The sequence below is a fragment of the Euprymna scolopes genome, chromosome 41, assembly GCF_053919585.1.
Source record: "Euprymna scolopes isolate OS-2025 chromosome 41, ASM5391958v1, whole genome shotgun sequence".
NCBI classification, from domain to species: domain Eukaryota; kingdom Metazoa; phylum Mollusca; class Cephalopoda; order Sepiida; family Sepiolidae; genus Euprymna; species Euprymna scolopes.
In genome coordinates this window covers 9,827,504-9,844,094 of record NC_136522.1, presented here as the reverse complement: position 1 = coordinate 9,844,094, position 16,591 = coordinate 9,827,504, and the positions used below count along the sequence as shown (strand labels likewise).

General features: G+C 32.5%; 1 protein-coding gene across 2 annotated transcripts in view; it reads left to right on the top strand.

Moving 5' to 3' along the window:
* Positions 1-12,331, top strand: part of LOC145266342 (uncharacterized) — a 47,424-nt gene extending 35,093 nt beyond the window's left edge. For both annotated transcript variants that reach the window (XM_080121934.1, XM_080121933.1), the window contains exons 11-14: positions 456-533; positions 2,904-3,185; positions 8,294-8,379; positions 12,056-12,331. In XM_080121934.1, the coding sequence (XP_079978060.1) occupies positions 456-533; positions 2,904-3,185; positions 8,294-8,379; positions 12,056-12,151 (542 nt within the window). In that variant the 3' untranslated portion in view covers positions 12,152-12,331. The remainder of the gene's footprint in view (positions 1-455; positions 534-2,903; positions 3,186-8,293; positions 8,380-12,055) is intronic.
* Positions 12,332-16,591: the final 4,260 nt, after the last annotated feature.

Genomic DNA, 16,591 nt, shown 5'->3' with positions numbered 1-16,591 from the left:
CTCATAGCTGGAAATTACCAAATTGGCTCCGTTATGATCTCGCTAAAATTTGATTTTCCTCTGTAAAACAAAAAAAAAATGAATAAATAAACGAAATTGATCAAATCAAGCGATTTTTATAAGAACTTAATTTCATAACAGGCATGTACATCATAGAGATTTTTCTTTATCTTCATTTTTTTATGTATTTGTTAAACTACACAAGCACGTTTTGTTTTTTAATATGGAGGAAATCGGGACAAGGATATTTTGTTAATTAAAAAAAAATTATTTGGTGTTCTAAATTTTTTTTCAAAATAACCTTACAAAGTAATAGTTTCAATGATATGACTGAACTTTTTCCGTATTCTGTATAAGTAACAATTTTCTCGTGAAATGACTGTGTTATCGATGAAGATAAACAATGGCCGACTGTGGATTTTCTTCTGTCAACTTGAATTCTTTGATTATTTCAGATGATGATTTTGTCCAGAAAAAGAAACGCCGAAGAATAAAAGATGACCTCTTTGACAGCAGCAGCGAAGAAGAAGAAGGTTTGTTTTTCTTTTCACAATTCTTCTTTGTTATTAAAGCAAAAATCAAAACATCAAATTTCAAGCAAAACTAATGCTATCTGCTTGCCATGTCACAATAATGAACATATCTAAAAATTTTGAAAAACGATAAGTTAGAAAATTAATTATTAATAGCAATGCAGTGTCACTAAAAAGAAAATCCACACTTGTAATTTTTTCAAAAACCGTACATTTAAACTAAATTGAATGTAACTGTTTAAACAACCTATACCTCATTTAATTTGCCTTTTATTCTTCTATAATTTTACCTTTTATTTTTATTCCTTTATAATTTTACCTGTTCATATTTGACTTTTAATTGAAGCAACCTAGTGTTCACGTTAATTTAAAAAAGATATTGTGAAACTTGAATTTATTTTTAACTCATTGTCAAGACCATTTTTTCAAATTTGTAAAACAAACACGTTTTTTTTTTTTTTTAACTGAGGATATCTAAATAATAATAATAATAATTAGGCGGTTCGATAAAGAATTTCATTGTGATGCATTTTGTCAATTTTTACCTTGTTTCCACCTTAACATTTTTCTTTAAAATGATTACCTTATAAGGTTTGCGGGTATGCTGAAAATGAATATTGCATTTAAATTTTCCGCAAATAAGTAGCTTTCCGGATATTAAGCAATGTCATTTCTTACGTTATTGCTGGTGGCCATCTTGGTATGCGCGTTTGTGCATAGTTTCTCGGGGGTGCGCTTGCGCGTATCAAAATGGCCACCAGCGATAACATAAGAAATGACATTGCTTAATATCCAGAAAACTACTTATTTGCAGAAAATTTAAATGCTAAATTCGCTTTCAGCATAACCTAAAACATATAAAAGTAATCATTTTAAATGTTAAGGTGGAAACAAGGTAAAAAAAATTACTGTTTTATTTCTTTGTTTACATAATTGAATTTTCAGTAAAACAACAAAATAGAAATTACAAAGATTACCATCAACTGGTGAATATATAGTTGTTGCTTATCAGGATTCCTGGTATCCTGGTACTGTGAAAGTTACATCAAGGATTCATGTAGAGTACGATTTATGGTTGCATCTCAGAAAATAGGAGTATATTTTGGGCCAGATAGAAAGGATTTACAAAATTGAAAATTGGACTGGTCCCAAAATGCATAAGTTCTGGTTGACTATGGAAATTTCCATCTTTTACAGAAATCCAAAATCTATATGAAAAATTTTCTGTGATTTATTTCTGCGATTAATTCATATCTACTCAATGTTTTTTTTATTTGAGGGGAGTAGTAAATACCAATCATGAATGCTCTTTAGACATTCAATGGCTACACCCAAGATTAAGCTCTCCTTTGGTGAGGAGGCCGGAAAATGCCTTTTCTCAGTAAATCTATATTTAAATACCAGTATAATACTTAGTTTTGTTCATAAATAGACACCCACTGTATGATACCATGCGGCAGTTAAAAAAAATTAAAATTTGTACATCTGAATTTATAATTCATGGCTTATGGTAAAGAGATATGTCAGATTTGATTGCATAATCAGAAAGAGCACACAATTTTACATAAGAATGCCAAGTTTCATGAGAATAGCTTGAAAATAAATAAATGGTGGCAAAATTACCAAATTTCTTGAAATGTTGAGGTCCGTAATTTAGCCCATTTTTTTTTTAAAGAAAAATGTCCACGGAAAAGCTTAAATTTTGGCACTTAAAATTCTCATAACTTTTGAACTACTAATGGTATTTGCATAATTCAAACGGTTTTAAGCATCTTTTACAAAGCTATTTTCATGCAAGTTGATAAAATAACAATTATCTAAAAAGAAAAAATCAACTTGTAATGCTACCAAAACTGTCCGCAGACTGTTCCTAACTGTCGTAAACTGTCGCCACTCTTAAAACTGTTCATAAACTCTAATCATGTTAACCTCAATTGTTTGGTCCTTTGTTTGTGTTCATTTCTACACCTTGATTAATAGTCCTATTTTAACTTTCTTTTGTGTACCTTGATGAACAACTTTCTATACCTTTGTTCTGCTAATAAACTTATTTTACCTTTTTTTTTTTTTTCTTTCTAAGTTTTTTTGGGGGGAGGAGGTCACAGTTGGGTAAGCAATTTCCTTTTCTTTTTTAACTTTTCAGGAGCATATCCCTTAAAATAATGCACAAAATTTATCTTCAATAGCAACAAATTTGGGGGCTAACTACCCTATAAAGCTAGAATTGCCCTGAAATAGAGCTTTTTTTACATTTTAAATTGGGAAATTGGTTGGAAAATTTATCTTGATTTCAGATTTTTTTTTTTTTTTATCCTCCCTAATTTCTGTAATTTTCTTTACTGTCTCTCCTTCCCTCCTCTCTCTCTCAAGAAATGGAAACAGAGGATCCTCTTCCTAGCCCTGCAGCAGCAACACCTGATTCTGAAGATGATAAAAAGGATGAAGAAAAAGACGAAGACGACAAAGAAAAAGATAAAGAAGAAAAAGCAGAATCAATGGAAGATGAATCCCCGATTCCGAACACTCCTGAACAAGAGAAAGTGAAAAAAGAAGAGCCAGCGGCAACCGTTCAGGTGACGAGTGACGGCCGTCGACGGAAGCATATTAAAAGAAAGAAAAAGAAAACTTACCTGAATGATGAAGGGTTTATGGGTGAGTCAGAACTTCTTATTAAATAGTTTATATGTTTCTTTCTCTTGAAACAATCGATTCTGAAATATTTCTGTCTTTTTTTTTTTTTTTTTTCTCATGAAACCATTCTTGGACTTCGTACATTACATCCATTTGATCTTTCTGCTTTTCATAAAGTTTGTGCTCGATTGCTTAAAACATTTTATCTCACTTGAAGAAAGTGAATCCCAATGAATCTGAGAAAAAGTGCATATTCCATAAACATGGACTTGTAGCTAACACATACAATTTGCAAATACACCTTGTTCTGGTTCTACTTAATAAATAAAATCGTTATCTTTTCGCTGTCGTATCTTTTTTGTCCGATATAATAAGAATAAAAATCGTTTCAAGTCCCAAAAGGTAACAATCTTTATATGAAATTATAAGTATGTGAAACTCAGTTATCTATACGGAATTATTTAATCCAGAGGTAGCTTGCTCTTGTTCTGTCAGCCATGACCAAGTGTAAGTTTTATGTAATTCTTAATTGTATGAAATCATTTACCAAAAAAAATGTAAAGTGAAGTTGAACAGAGTGTGTATTCCATTCCATAAACGTGTACTTTTAACAATTTGTAAATACGTCTTATTTTGTTTCACTAAGTAATAGCGTAGTTTTTTATTATTATTTTGTTTTTTATTGCATTTTCACCCCAAACAAGGCACAGTGGCACTTTCGTATAGGGGGCTACTATCTGAGACCTAACTGTAAGGATACTATATAGGGAGTTGGGCAGCAAAATATCTGTTTACATTACACTTGAACTTCTGCGTGTCAATACAGTCAGGGAAGCAGGAACACGGAAGGGAATTCCAAAGTCTAGCAGTTCCTAGGAAGAAACTATTAAAATAGAAGGCTTTCTTACACCTAGGAATCTCTACTGTGAAGTGGTGGGATTTTGCTGCTGGTTTGTCCGGGTATTCATGTCGAGAGGGTACAGGTGCTTGTAGTTCGTTGGAGCATCTACCATTAAAGTACTTGTAAAACAGGCAGAGGGATACAGCATTTCGTCGATGGGACAGAGGCTGAAGCCTAGCTGACAGTTCGGGACTTATTAGATTGGCGACTCTCTTTTGAATCCTGTCCAGTAGTGAGAGGCTAGAAGCAGATGCACCAACCCAAATGTGACAACAATTCTTCATTTATCCACATTTTTACATTTTCTCTGTCATATTCTTTTTCGTGCAGTATAACACTTGTTTGCAGGTAATTGCTGTTGTTAAGAAGGCCCACATATAGAATTCTTTTATAATATTATTTTTAAGGTTTGTTCTTCCAACAGGCATTTGCAAATATATACAAACGTGAACATGGTTGCTCCATAGTTAGGATTTTTTTATTTCTCCATTATTGTAGCAAAATTCAGAAATCGAAATATTGAATTTCAAGTGAAACCAATGGTATCTACTGAATTGTTATGTCACAGTAATGAACATATCCAAAAATTATGAAAAACGATAAAGTAGAAAATTAATTATTAGTAAAAATAGTTTTCAGAGACAATTAGTGAATATTGAGTTTTACAAAAAAAAAAAAAAAAAAAATGAGTTTAAATCGTAACAAAAGGGAGGTAAATCTTTTCTAAAAACTGGAAATATTTGGCCAATTTAGCAAAACTTGATTTTTGCTAATTGTCTTCAAAAATTATTTTCATTAATAATTCATTTTCTATCTTATCGGGGGTTTTTTTTTTTTTAATTTTTAGATATTTTAATTACTGCAACAATACAGTGGATACTTTTGGTCTCAATTGAAATTCAATATTTCAGTTTTTGAATTTCACTACAGTAAAGAAGAAGAACCGAGTTTTTATTATTGATCATCTACTTGGCTTTTATATTTAAACTAAATTAAAATAATGTCTAAATCAGTTCTATAGTGTCGAGTCATTTTTGAAATAGAAAATGTCGTTCCAAACCAAAAAAAAAAAAAAAATGGCAACATAAATCAGAAGCTTTTTCAGACAGAATTAAAATCCAGTCACAATCAGCAGAAATGTAGTGGTCTTTTCGTGTTTAGATGGAAACATATTTATCTCTATATAAATAAAATGAACTCATTTTTTCCCGTCTGATTTTGACATTAATAGGATTAAAAATCAAGATATTTCATGCAAATATAATATGCACAAACGGCAGAACAATATCTGAGGTGTGTTATAGGCTTATTATTTCTCAAATTCCTCGATAATCTTAGATTTCTATACTTTTTCTGCTGAGAAGTCACGGCCAAAATCGGTTAAGATCAATGGAAGTGGTAAAATATTTTCTCTCTAATAAATTCCTCCTCCCCCTGCCACCACTTAACACCGTTTGGGGATCGTTCACAAGGAACAGTTGAGAAGAGAACACCGGTTTGGCTTCGTAGTTCTTTCATGTGAAGTTATTTAAAATCACTAAACTAAGCTGCAGTGCTCTGTGGCGTAGTGGTTAGCGTGCTGGACAATTCACATTATATTTTCACGTTCGCGCCGACCTACCGTAGTCGTTTTTTTTTTTTTTTTTTTTGTTTTTTTCCTAAACAACTGGAATGGACTTTTCTTGGTGGCCGAACTGTTAACGTTGCAGATGTTTTTTTTTTTTGTTTTTGTTTTTTTTCACACTTTATTTTCCTACTTTTACTCATGACTCCAGGTTTGATCCTTCCTACTTACCTACCATAACATTTGTTAAAACTCCCCGTCCCGGAAGCAAACACTCGGGCAACGCCGGGTACCCCCGCTAGTTTATAATAAATGTTTGTTGTCTATTTTTTTTAAGAGTAAATGTTTACCAAAAAATGTTAATGAAAAGTAAATTTGTCAACATCCAAATCTCGACCCTAGGAAAAAAATATTCTTTTACAAGGGTTTTTAATGAGAAAAAAAAAATAGCAGGCAAGTTCATCTAAATTAAAATCGGTTGCTTTTTGTTTTTGACATGCATTAATTTGACGCACATAAATAGTAAAAGCTATATAAAAAATATTAGGTAATTGAGCATAATACGGTAGCTTAACTTACGTTGTTAGAGGGTACCCGCATTTCTCAATTGAGGAAACACAAAATGGAAACAATACCTCCTGTTTTTTCCAAAACTGCTTACTTATGTTTTATTACTTAGTTTATTTTTTATTGCATATTTTTAAATGTTTATTTAAGTTAATATGTAATATATATTTGGTAAACTGTTTAAATATTTTAAAAAATATATTTATTTACAGAAATATAAAAAACAAAAAAACAATGAATGTATCACATTGCGTTCCAGCTTAAAAAACCCTTTTTTAAAAAAGTGTTTGTTTTCATTTATGTGGATATTTTGAAATGTATTTATTTTTATAGAAACATGAAATATTGTTTTGGATTCTAATAAGATTATTTGTAAACTTTTTTATCAATTAAGTTTTACTTTTCTTTTTTTTTTTTTTTGTTCAAACATATTTGCATTTTTTTTTGGGGGGGGGGGGGTCAAATATTCTTACTTTCTTACTTTTTTATGGTCATTGTTTTTTTTCATGTTTCTGTAAATAATTATATTTTTAAAATATCTAAATAATTTGCCAGAAAAAATAAATAAGAATTGATAAAAAAAAAAAAAAAAAAGGTTATATATTCAAAACAATATTTCACAATACATTCATTGTTTTTTTTTTTTCATGTTTGTTAATATATTTTAAAACCTAAATATACTAACAAAAAATATCTAATATTTTGCCCAAATACATAAGCAGTTTTGGAGAAAAGTGGAGGAATTAATTAATTTTTTTTTTTTTTTTTTTATTGCGGACTACAGGGTGACCCCAAAAAAAACAGAGGACATTACATTGTTTTTCTGAGCATTTTACAATCAATGGAGAAAAAAAGGCCAAAGACTCTAGTGTTTGATGTGATATTTTGAATATAATAAATTAGTTATGACCAAAGTTTTGTTTCATTTGGACAAAACACTAAGAAACGGGGCCTAATTAGAGTTGGGGCCCGTTTTTTGGGAGGGGCTCACCCTGTATTATCCTCATCTTTTTCTTAGTTGTTTCACGATGTTTCGGCCAACTATTCCTCTGGCTTTCGTCAGGTGATAACCGCGACAGGATAGGAACTCTGAATCTGCCTGCTTCCCACCGGACTACAACTTGGATGTCTTCAAGTTCAACGTTAACAAATTCCTAATGAACCGCCCCCTTAAGTAAACACTTCATCAAATCTCCACACTAACGTAATGTACTTGCAATAACCCTTATCCCTGAGTGGCTTCCAGGCCTTGATAAGTGGTGATCACTGTGTAAAAAAAAAAAAAAAAAGAAATCTCCTAACGGCATTCACTGCAATTATTGCCTTCCGAAAGTTGTCATCTCACCCCATTTTGACCAAGTAAGCCTCTGGCCGGCTTTGGGTAGGATTGAAACCACTATCTTCAGACAATTCTCACCTGGAACCGTAGAGATTCAACGTCTCTATCAGAGTTGGCCAAAACGTGTGAAACAACTATGAGGATAAAAGTCTGGAATAAAAATTAAAAAAAAAAAGAAAAACAAATGAATTCCTCCACTTCTCTCCAAAACTGCTTACTTATGTATTTGGGCAAAATATTAGGATATTTTTTGAAAAAAAAAAAAAAAAAATGAATAAATAATACTCATCTCAAAAATGAATTCCAATTAAAATAAATGAAGGAATTGTTTTCATTTTATACTTCCATACTTCAATTCCTTTTTTCCTTTTCTTTTTTTTCTATTTTTCCTTTTTCTTTTTTTCTTATTTTTCTTTTTTTTTTAATTTTTCCTTTTTCTTTTTTTTTCTTTTTCTTTTTTTTCCTTTTTCTTTTTCTTTTTTTTCCTTTTTCTTTTTTTTCCTTTTTCTTTTTTTTCCTTTTTCTTTTTCATTTTCCCTCTTTTTTTTTAATTTTTCCTTTTTTGGGGCCATTTTTCCTTTTTTTTTGCCATTTTTCCTTTTTTTTTTTTTTTTTTGCCATTTTTCCTTTTTTTTGCCATTTTTTTCTTTTCCTTTCTTTTTTCCTCTTTTCTTTTTTCCTCTTTTCTTTTTCTACCTTTTTCCCTTTTCCTTCCACCTCTTTTTTTTCTTCATTCTTTCATTTTTTTACTAACGCAGTTACTGAGACAGTCATGGAAAGTGATTCTACTGATGCTTCTGATGCGGAACAGCCGCCATCCAACAATTCAAATTCTTCAGTTCAAGTAAGCATAAGATTTTATTTTTGATTGTTGAAATTTTTCTTACCTTGCAGCTGTTTTGTTTGAGGTGCGACAAAAGGTCAACTTGGTTTTGAAAAGCATCAAGAAGGGAGGACCTCCTACTCCTAGAACTGAAGAGAATCACATGACAACAAAGTCACTTTGCCTTTCGACTAGGAGCAAAGTGTAGTATCTGTTCTGATGGGAATTAAGTTTGTTAGACAGTCAGAAGCTATTAGGTTAACAAAGTGTTCAAATTAGTACACCAACCCAGATATGGTAGCAATATTCCTTGCAGCGGTGAACGGTTTGACTTTATAAAGGTACTTGCTGTATGTGCCCGGTGTTGCCCAGTCGAAACATATTGTCGGGTGGAGGGATTAGTCACATACTATTTAAGATAAACCAAATATTCTGACTTGTCATGAAAAGTGATCACCTATTGGATTTAAACGATTCTATTACAACAAACAATAAAATTAAACTAATTATTAAAATAAAATAAATTTTATTTAATGTAATATACAAATAAGGTTACTCATCAAAAGCAGATTTTTTTTTTTTAATAAATACCATATATAGAAATCGTGCTGCAACGTAAGTCCATTTTCAATATGAACATTAGTTTGTGAAATGGTGTACTTTTTGTACATGTTAGTTAAATTGTGAACAGACAGACAGGAATAAGACGTTGTTTATATATATATATATATATATATATATATATATATATATTATATATATATTACCAAAGAATCACCACTTATCAAGGTCCAGAGGCCATTCGAGGATAAGGGTTAAAGAGTGTACATTGGTCAAAAGGACAATATAGTAGTCGTTAGAATTGTAAATTTGGTAAATTAGATTACTTAAAGGGAACGGCTCATCAAGAACTTGTTTACATTGGGCTTGAAGACAGCCATATTGTAGTCAGCTGGAAAGCAGGTAAACAGAAGAGAGTTCCACAGGTGTGCAGTTCTAAGAAAGAAGCTTTGTTCATGGAATCTACGTTTATGTTTAGGTACAGATAAAATATTATATACAAGAATCAAGTAAGCAAGGATGCCTGGATGGTCCGCAGAGTTGTATAATTATATAGACAAGCTACTGGCAGCTTTGAGAATTTTCTAAACCGGTAAGGGAAGCAGCATCCTCTGTTTTAATTCTAATGTGAATGTTAGGATGAGGAGTTTTAACTAAATTTACTTTGTGTTCTTTGTCTCCCTAGAATCGGCTGCTTGTTCCTCGATGCACTTTCTTTCTTGCAAAACATCTGACCAAATCTAATGCAATGTGATTCAAAACCAACTCCTTGGCCTTTTGGTTAGGAGCAAAGTGTAGTATCTGTTGTAATACTACGCTTTAATCTTTTCTATCTTTAGTCAGTGGATGAGACGTCCTTCTAGACTGAGGCATTTTTTTTTTTTTTTTTTTTTTTTTTTTTCAATCCAGAGTAGGGGTAGCTGAATTTTTTCCACGTTAAGAACCAATCTTATGTCTTGGCCCTCGTTGGGAGACAAGTAAATAGTAACAAAACCAACACTGTCTGACTGATTGTCCGAGATGTATCTCTCGACTCAACCTGTACCCAGTTGCACGAGTTCAGAGAACTTCTATCATTACTAACCAGTGTAACGTGGTCGTTACTTTTCAACCACTTGGACCCACACGTTGTCTGGTACTGTCGCAAAGGAAGAAACCACAAATAAAAAAAGAAGGAAAGAAACAAAAAATCCGACTCAGCATTTTTTTTTTTTAGTGCTAATGAAATTCATTTATTCATGGTTCTTCCAACAATAACATTTGATTATCTTTCAAAAGTCTTTTTGTGTACACGTATTTTACAATGTTCTGCCACATAACATGTTCATGCTGTTTCATGCTTTTTAAAAGTCTCTTCCCCCACCACCTTCTTAGCCTCATCTTCACATGTCCATCTTACACGGCATGTACTTTGCTTCTCCTCTTCAGCACGTGGTGTATTTTTTTCTCTTTTTCTTGTCATGCAAGCTTGCGCACACTTACTAAGTTGCATATTGCTAAAACGGCTGCTGCTGTTAATGTTTTGCTAGTCAGCTATCCTGCTGCTGATTTTCTAGTCCGTTGATGCTCTATTACAATAAGAGTGCACCGCTTCGTTACACAACACTGCCCGACTGATTGTTCAAGATGTATCCCTCGACTCAACTTGTACCTGGTTGCAAGAATTAAGAATGGATGGAATTGGTTCAGAGAACTTCTCTCATTTACTAACCTGCAATGTTGACTAAGGGAAATGTCTATCAGATATGTGTACGCAAGTGAGATTATGTATAGAATTGAAATCTGACCTGTGAGGGTTGAGGACATGCGAAAGAAGTGACCCTCTCCCTGTAAAAAAATGCCCAGTTGAGGGTGAAGGCTTTTGGCCAATTTTCTGATATTTGTCGTCCGAAAGTTTGAGGCTTAAAACGATACCGGGTTTTGTCATGTTCCAACGCATCTGTCAAAAGTTTTTAGCAGACATACAAACACACACACACACTGAATTAATATTCCTGGTGAACCAAGTGCAAAAGAGATCCAGACAATTGCATTTAAGAGAACAACGAGGATACTAAAAAGAGCTCTCGGTTGGTTTCAATAAAAAGCAGGGCAATGTTGGCAACTGGTTTGGCTACCCCATACACAACGTTACAATCTTCAAAGAAAGAAAATTTTAAAATATCACGCACATAAATACACAGACATTTGAAACTTATATAATAGATGATGCATCAAAACACGACTTGCTTCGTCATAAAATTTATTTAGTTTTTTTGTTTTTCTTTTTTTTTTTCAAAAAAATGCTTGATCAGTTTACATGATTTCATGATTTTTAGTATATGATTTGTTAATAAATAATAAAAAATTTTCTGTATTTTAATTTAAAAAATTTTTTATTAGGTTGAATTCTAGACTTACACCATTCATTCAACTTCAGTTCTCTTGGTAATTTGTTCTTTTCTACTGAAACTGAAATTCTCTATGTATATAAGAGCCAGGTACGTTCAAGGATGGAATACTGTTGCTACATCTGGGCAGGAGCTGCTAGAAAGGACTTGTCCTGCCTTGATAGAGTTCAAAATAGACTTCGTAGCCTCATAGGAGATGTCCTTTTTTCTTCCCTGCAACCTCAATCTCACAGAAGAGATGTTGCGAGTTTGTCTCTGATGTATCTTTATTTCCATGGAAAGTGTTCGACTGAGCTCCATTCTATGGTCCCCCCTCGCCAAACTTTCACAAGAAACACTCGTCTAGCTGAAAACACTATCAATAATTCCCCCCACTCTTTATCTGTGCCTAAACCTAAACGTAGATTCCATGAACAAAGCTTCTTTCTTAGAACTGCATGCCTGTGGAATTGTCTTCCGTTTTCCGGCTGACTACAATATGGTTGTGTTCAAGTCTAACATAAACAAGTTCTTGATGAGCCGTTCCATATAAGTTAACAAATTTACCGAATTTCCATTACTAATGATTACTATATTGTCCAATTTCTACTGTACACTCTTTAACCCTTATCCTCGAGTGGTCTCTTGGCCTTGATAATGCGGTGATGCCTGTGTAAAAAACAAAAAAACTGATCAACCAAACCTTAGAAACACGTTAATCTCTAAAGTGATTTTTGTTTAAATTTTTTTTAATTCTATTTTCACAGAAGAAATTTGGTCCAACTGCTGTTACTGCCAAGACGATCGCTGACAAAGGAAAACAAAAACAGTCATCGTTGATGTCCTTTTTCCAAAAGAAGTAACCGCTGATCCACTAGGAAGGGGAGGGGGTCACATAATCATGAAACTGTCTGAAAATTTCAAAGACATTTTTCTTTTTGTTTTTAATCCTTTTTTTTTTTTTCATCTTTCATCCCTGATAATGTGATGTAGTATTTTGTATGAAATATATCAGAAATAAAAATAAAATGTAATTTCATCCACATGTTATTGCGTCTCAATTTATTTAGAAACTAGCATGGCTGCCCATTGTTACCTGAGAGTGTGAATAAAAATATAACCTTTTTTTTTCTTTTTTGTATGTACATAGCCTAAATAGTTCTCTCCTAAAGGGAACCCTTCCCCACCGCTTTGATTATAATCGCATTGTATGAATTAGGTGGTTTTACTGTTGGCTTTGGTTTCCCCCAATATTTTTCTAGTCAGGACTCCTTCTAGAAAGGCATCGGTACTTATGGGAGGGACTGCATGAAGGTTGCCAACATCATAAGTGATTCTCTGGAAATTATTAATTTTTTTATATCTTATTCACAGAGGACCATGCATGCTTCACTTGTTTTTATTATTCTGAAAATTTGCAACAGCATTTTCATTTAAATGATTGTAATTTGTAAACTAATAATCCAATCGAGCTCAAATTTTGACACATGAGATCTGAAGTGTTCTTTTCTGTCACGGTGATGATCTAAAGCAACATGGTAGGTTACTTAAGGCGTGGAACGGATCAGTTGATGTCGATCTGATCTTTGTTGGGTGGCAACAGGTGGGAAAAATTTGACATGATGAAGAGAAGACGAAAAATTAAAATAAGGATCTACAATTATATAAATGCAACTGTGTGTGTGTGAGTTCGTTCCTTATAGACTCCGAAACGGCTGAACAGATTTTCTTTAAAATTTACAGAACTTTAGTGTATAAGTATGGGGGTGATCTTAGTTAAGTTTTGTCTCAGAATCCCCCCCCCCACCGATAATTACTGATAATCGATAATCAAAACCGTTTTTAATTTATCTATCATCGGTAAAACTATTTTTTCCATGTCACTTAACAACAATTATAGAACAACAGGTCGTGAAAATTCTACTCTGTGGGTAAGTTGATAGCGTGTTTTTTTGTGTTTTTTTTTGCATGACGTGGCCTATAAACACAAACTCAGCACGTAAATTTTTTTTTTTCATTAACTGCAAAGAATTTTATGAGACTTGAAAATTTACATGTGATTTTTTTTTTTTTTTTTTTTTTTTTTTGCATGAAGTGGTTCAAACTCTGCATGTAAATTTTTAAATTTTTTTTTTTTTTTTTTTTTTGCATGAAGTGGTTCAAACCCTGCATGTAAATTTTTTTTTTTTTTTTTTTTTTTTTTGCATGAAGTGGTTCAAACCCTGCATGTAAATTTTTTAATTTTTTTTTTTTTTTTTTTTTTCTGTCAACTGGAAAGAAGTTTATATAAAATAATTCACTAGAGTGCAATGTAGAATAACATATTTTGGACTAAGTTACTGCATGGAGGCATGGGAAGTTTCCTCCTGGCCGATTTCGCGGATTTCAATGATATTCAAAAATATAGGAGTGTAAAATATTCGTTGATCATCATTCAATGCCGGGCAACACTGGGTCTCCCTGCTAGTAATAAAAGAAAGATAATATTTTGTGAAAATGATATAGATACTTTTTATTATCAGCACCATCTACATGCCAGGGACTGATTGAGTGATGTTTTCTACCTAGTTAAGTATTTTCGTTAGATTCAGCTGATGCTGCAAGATAAGAAATCTCCAAATAAGCCGATAATAAAATTCCAGTTTAAAAGCAAGTAACAAAGTTTATTTTTCTCTGGCCGTTACAGTCGTACGCGTTTTATTGGGTTGAATAGCAGGTTACAAGATGAGCTTTTTACCTGACCAAATCAAAACTATGTATATGATCGGTGACTTTCTTCGTTGAACAGCACCTGATATGATAGGTGCTTTTTCCGATTGTTCCATGGTGAGGTCCTTCGCCTCCCGATCCAATCGTCTCTTGTCCTTTGTGGACTCCGGGTTCATTAATCCCTCTCCTTGTGCAGTCAGTTTGCTGCAGATGAAAAGTCCTCACTACAAACTCTGTTCCGTCTGCCTGCTTCCCACCTGACTACAACTTGGATGTCTTCAAGTCCAACATTAACAAATTCCTAATGAACCACCCTCTTAAGTAAACACTTCATTAAATCTCCACACCAACATACTGTACTTGCAATAACCCTTATCCCTGAGTGGCTTCCGGGCCTTGATAAGTGGTGATCACCATGTAAAAAAAAAAGATACTCCTTCCCGACTTTCTCTTTCATCTCTGTTCATGATGCCTTCACCTTCCAGCACTCCCAAATACTTATATCTTGTATCTTCTAATTCTTTCATAGCAACACTACTCCGTTCGAATACACGTTTACTCCCCTTTTTGTATCACCAACACCGCACACTTACTAATCCCAAATTCCATCTCGATGTCTTCCGAATATGTCCCAACGAACTTTACCAGTTTCTCCATTTCCTTCTCATTTCTACCAAATATTTTCAAATCATCCATAAACAGTAGATGGTCGGGGCGTCTGCCACCAAACCCAAAACTATACCCCAGCTTCTCTCTCTTCAAGAGGATGCTCAGTGGTCTCATTATCATTACAAAAAGAAGTGGAGATAACAGTCTCCTTGGAATATTCCACGTCTAATGCCAATCTCCCCAAGCACCTCTCTGTTCGCTGTCAGAACCGTTTTCCATTGAGCCATTCTTGTCTCCAAAAGCCCTATCACATTCCTAGCAACCTTAATCATCAATAGTGTTTCACGGATCCATGAATGAGGAACCATGTTGTAAGCCTTTCTGTAATCAATCCATGCTACACTCAAATTCCTTTTCTTCCTCTCTAATCGTGCATTACTGCCTTATAAATCACGTAAAAAAAAGTTATAATAAAAAAATGTTTTTACAACGACATTTGGAAGCTGACAAATTCAGCTAACTTTTGAAGTTAAATAAATTCAATGTAAGAATCCTTTGAAAGATAAATATTAGTTTTCTGGGTCTATTTCAAAGATAATTAGTAAAGTCCTAAGATATTGCATTAAATAATTTTTTAAAAAAACACACTTTGTTTGTACAAAAAAATAGCTTAATTAGCCCCCCAAAAGCGAGAGATCCTAGCCCTGCTTAAGCAAACACAAAGTCGTCTAAGCGTGGATTCTACGGAAGCCCAAAATGTCAGAAAGTCAAAACGCTGTCTGAAAATGACATTAGGTAGTTGGAGGGAAGTAGGGAGTGGTGCATTCGTATATTCCTATTGTGAACGTTTGTATAATTTTTACCATTTTTTAATTTAATTATTTTTCTGTGTTCCTGCTTTTAAATTAAAAAAAAAAAAAAATTATTTTTCAAGATTACATAAAAATTATGTTACGCCGACAGTTTCACGTTTATTCAAGCAAAGAAAAAAAATTAGAATCTTACATGTAAAAATTATGCGAAATATGTAATCTAAAACAAAAGTAAAAATATATTTTGCAATTATAATTTTTTTTTGTGTGAAATATTAAATAAACAATGCTTGCTTCAATAATATCAGTAATTCAAGAAATTAATTTTTCTTTGAGTTATATCGACTTCATTAATACGGACTTTAGGGTTTTTTTTGTTTTGTTTTGTTTTTTTTCGTAATGTTGTTGAAAAAATTATTTTTTCTTTTTCTTATGTTACAGTTTACGATAAAAAAAAATGAATGGATTTATTTTTGTTTTTGTTTTTTTTTTAATGAAAATAATCATAAAATAAAAAGCAAAAATAAATGAATGAATTTTTTTTTTACTACTTAAAACCATAATTTTAGTGAAGGCGTTTTTTTGTTTAAACAAAATACATTTCTACTAAAATTCAAATAAAAATAACGGGTTCATTATATTCTGTGACCAATTTTTCATAAATACTTAACATTTTATAAAAATTGTTTAATTTCCTGATTTTTTAGTGTGAATTCTTAAATTAAGGGAAGGGTCAAAATGTTTATTCATTTTGAGCAGTGCAGTACTGCAGTACGTATCTAATATATTTATGTGTGTGTATAAAAATAGAGCCAGCTAGCTAGATGTAAAGAGAGAGAGAGAGAAAGAGAGAGAGGAAAGCAAAATAGATTTGGAAAGGGAGGGAGAGAGAGAGAAGAAAAAGAGATTTGGAAAGGTAGAGAGAGAGATGGGGGGGGGGAATATAAAATTTAAAAAAAAACTAATCGCGGCAAAAAATAATCATTGACGTGTATTTACCTGTTATTACAAGCAACAAATAATTAATTCAAAAAAAAAAAAAAAGGTGCCGCTATCACAAGAACATTAAAAACAAAAGTTACAACAACAACAATAGCTTTTTTTTTCGTTGATCGCAAAATCGCAATCAGATTTCGGATCACGTGCGAGATCGGTCGAATAATAATAAATTAT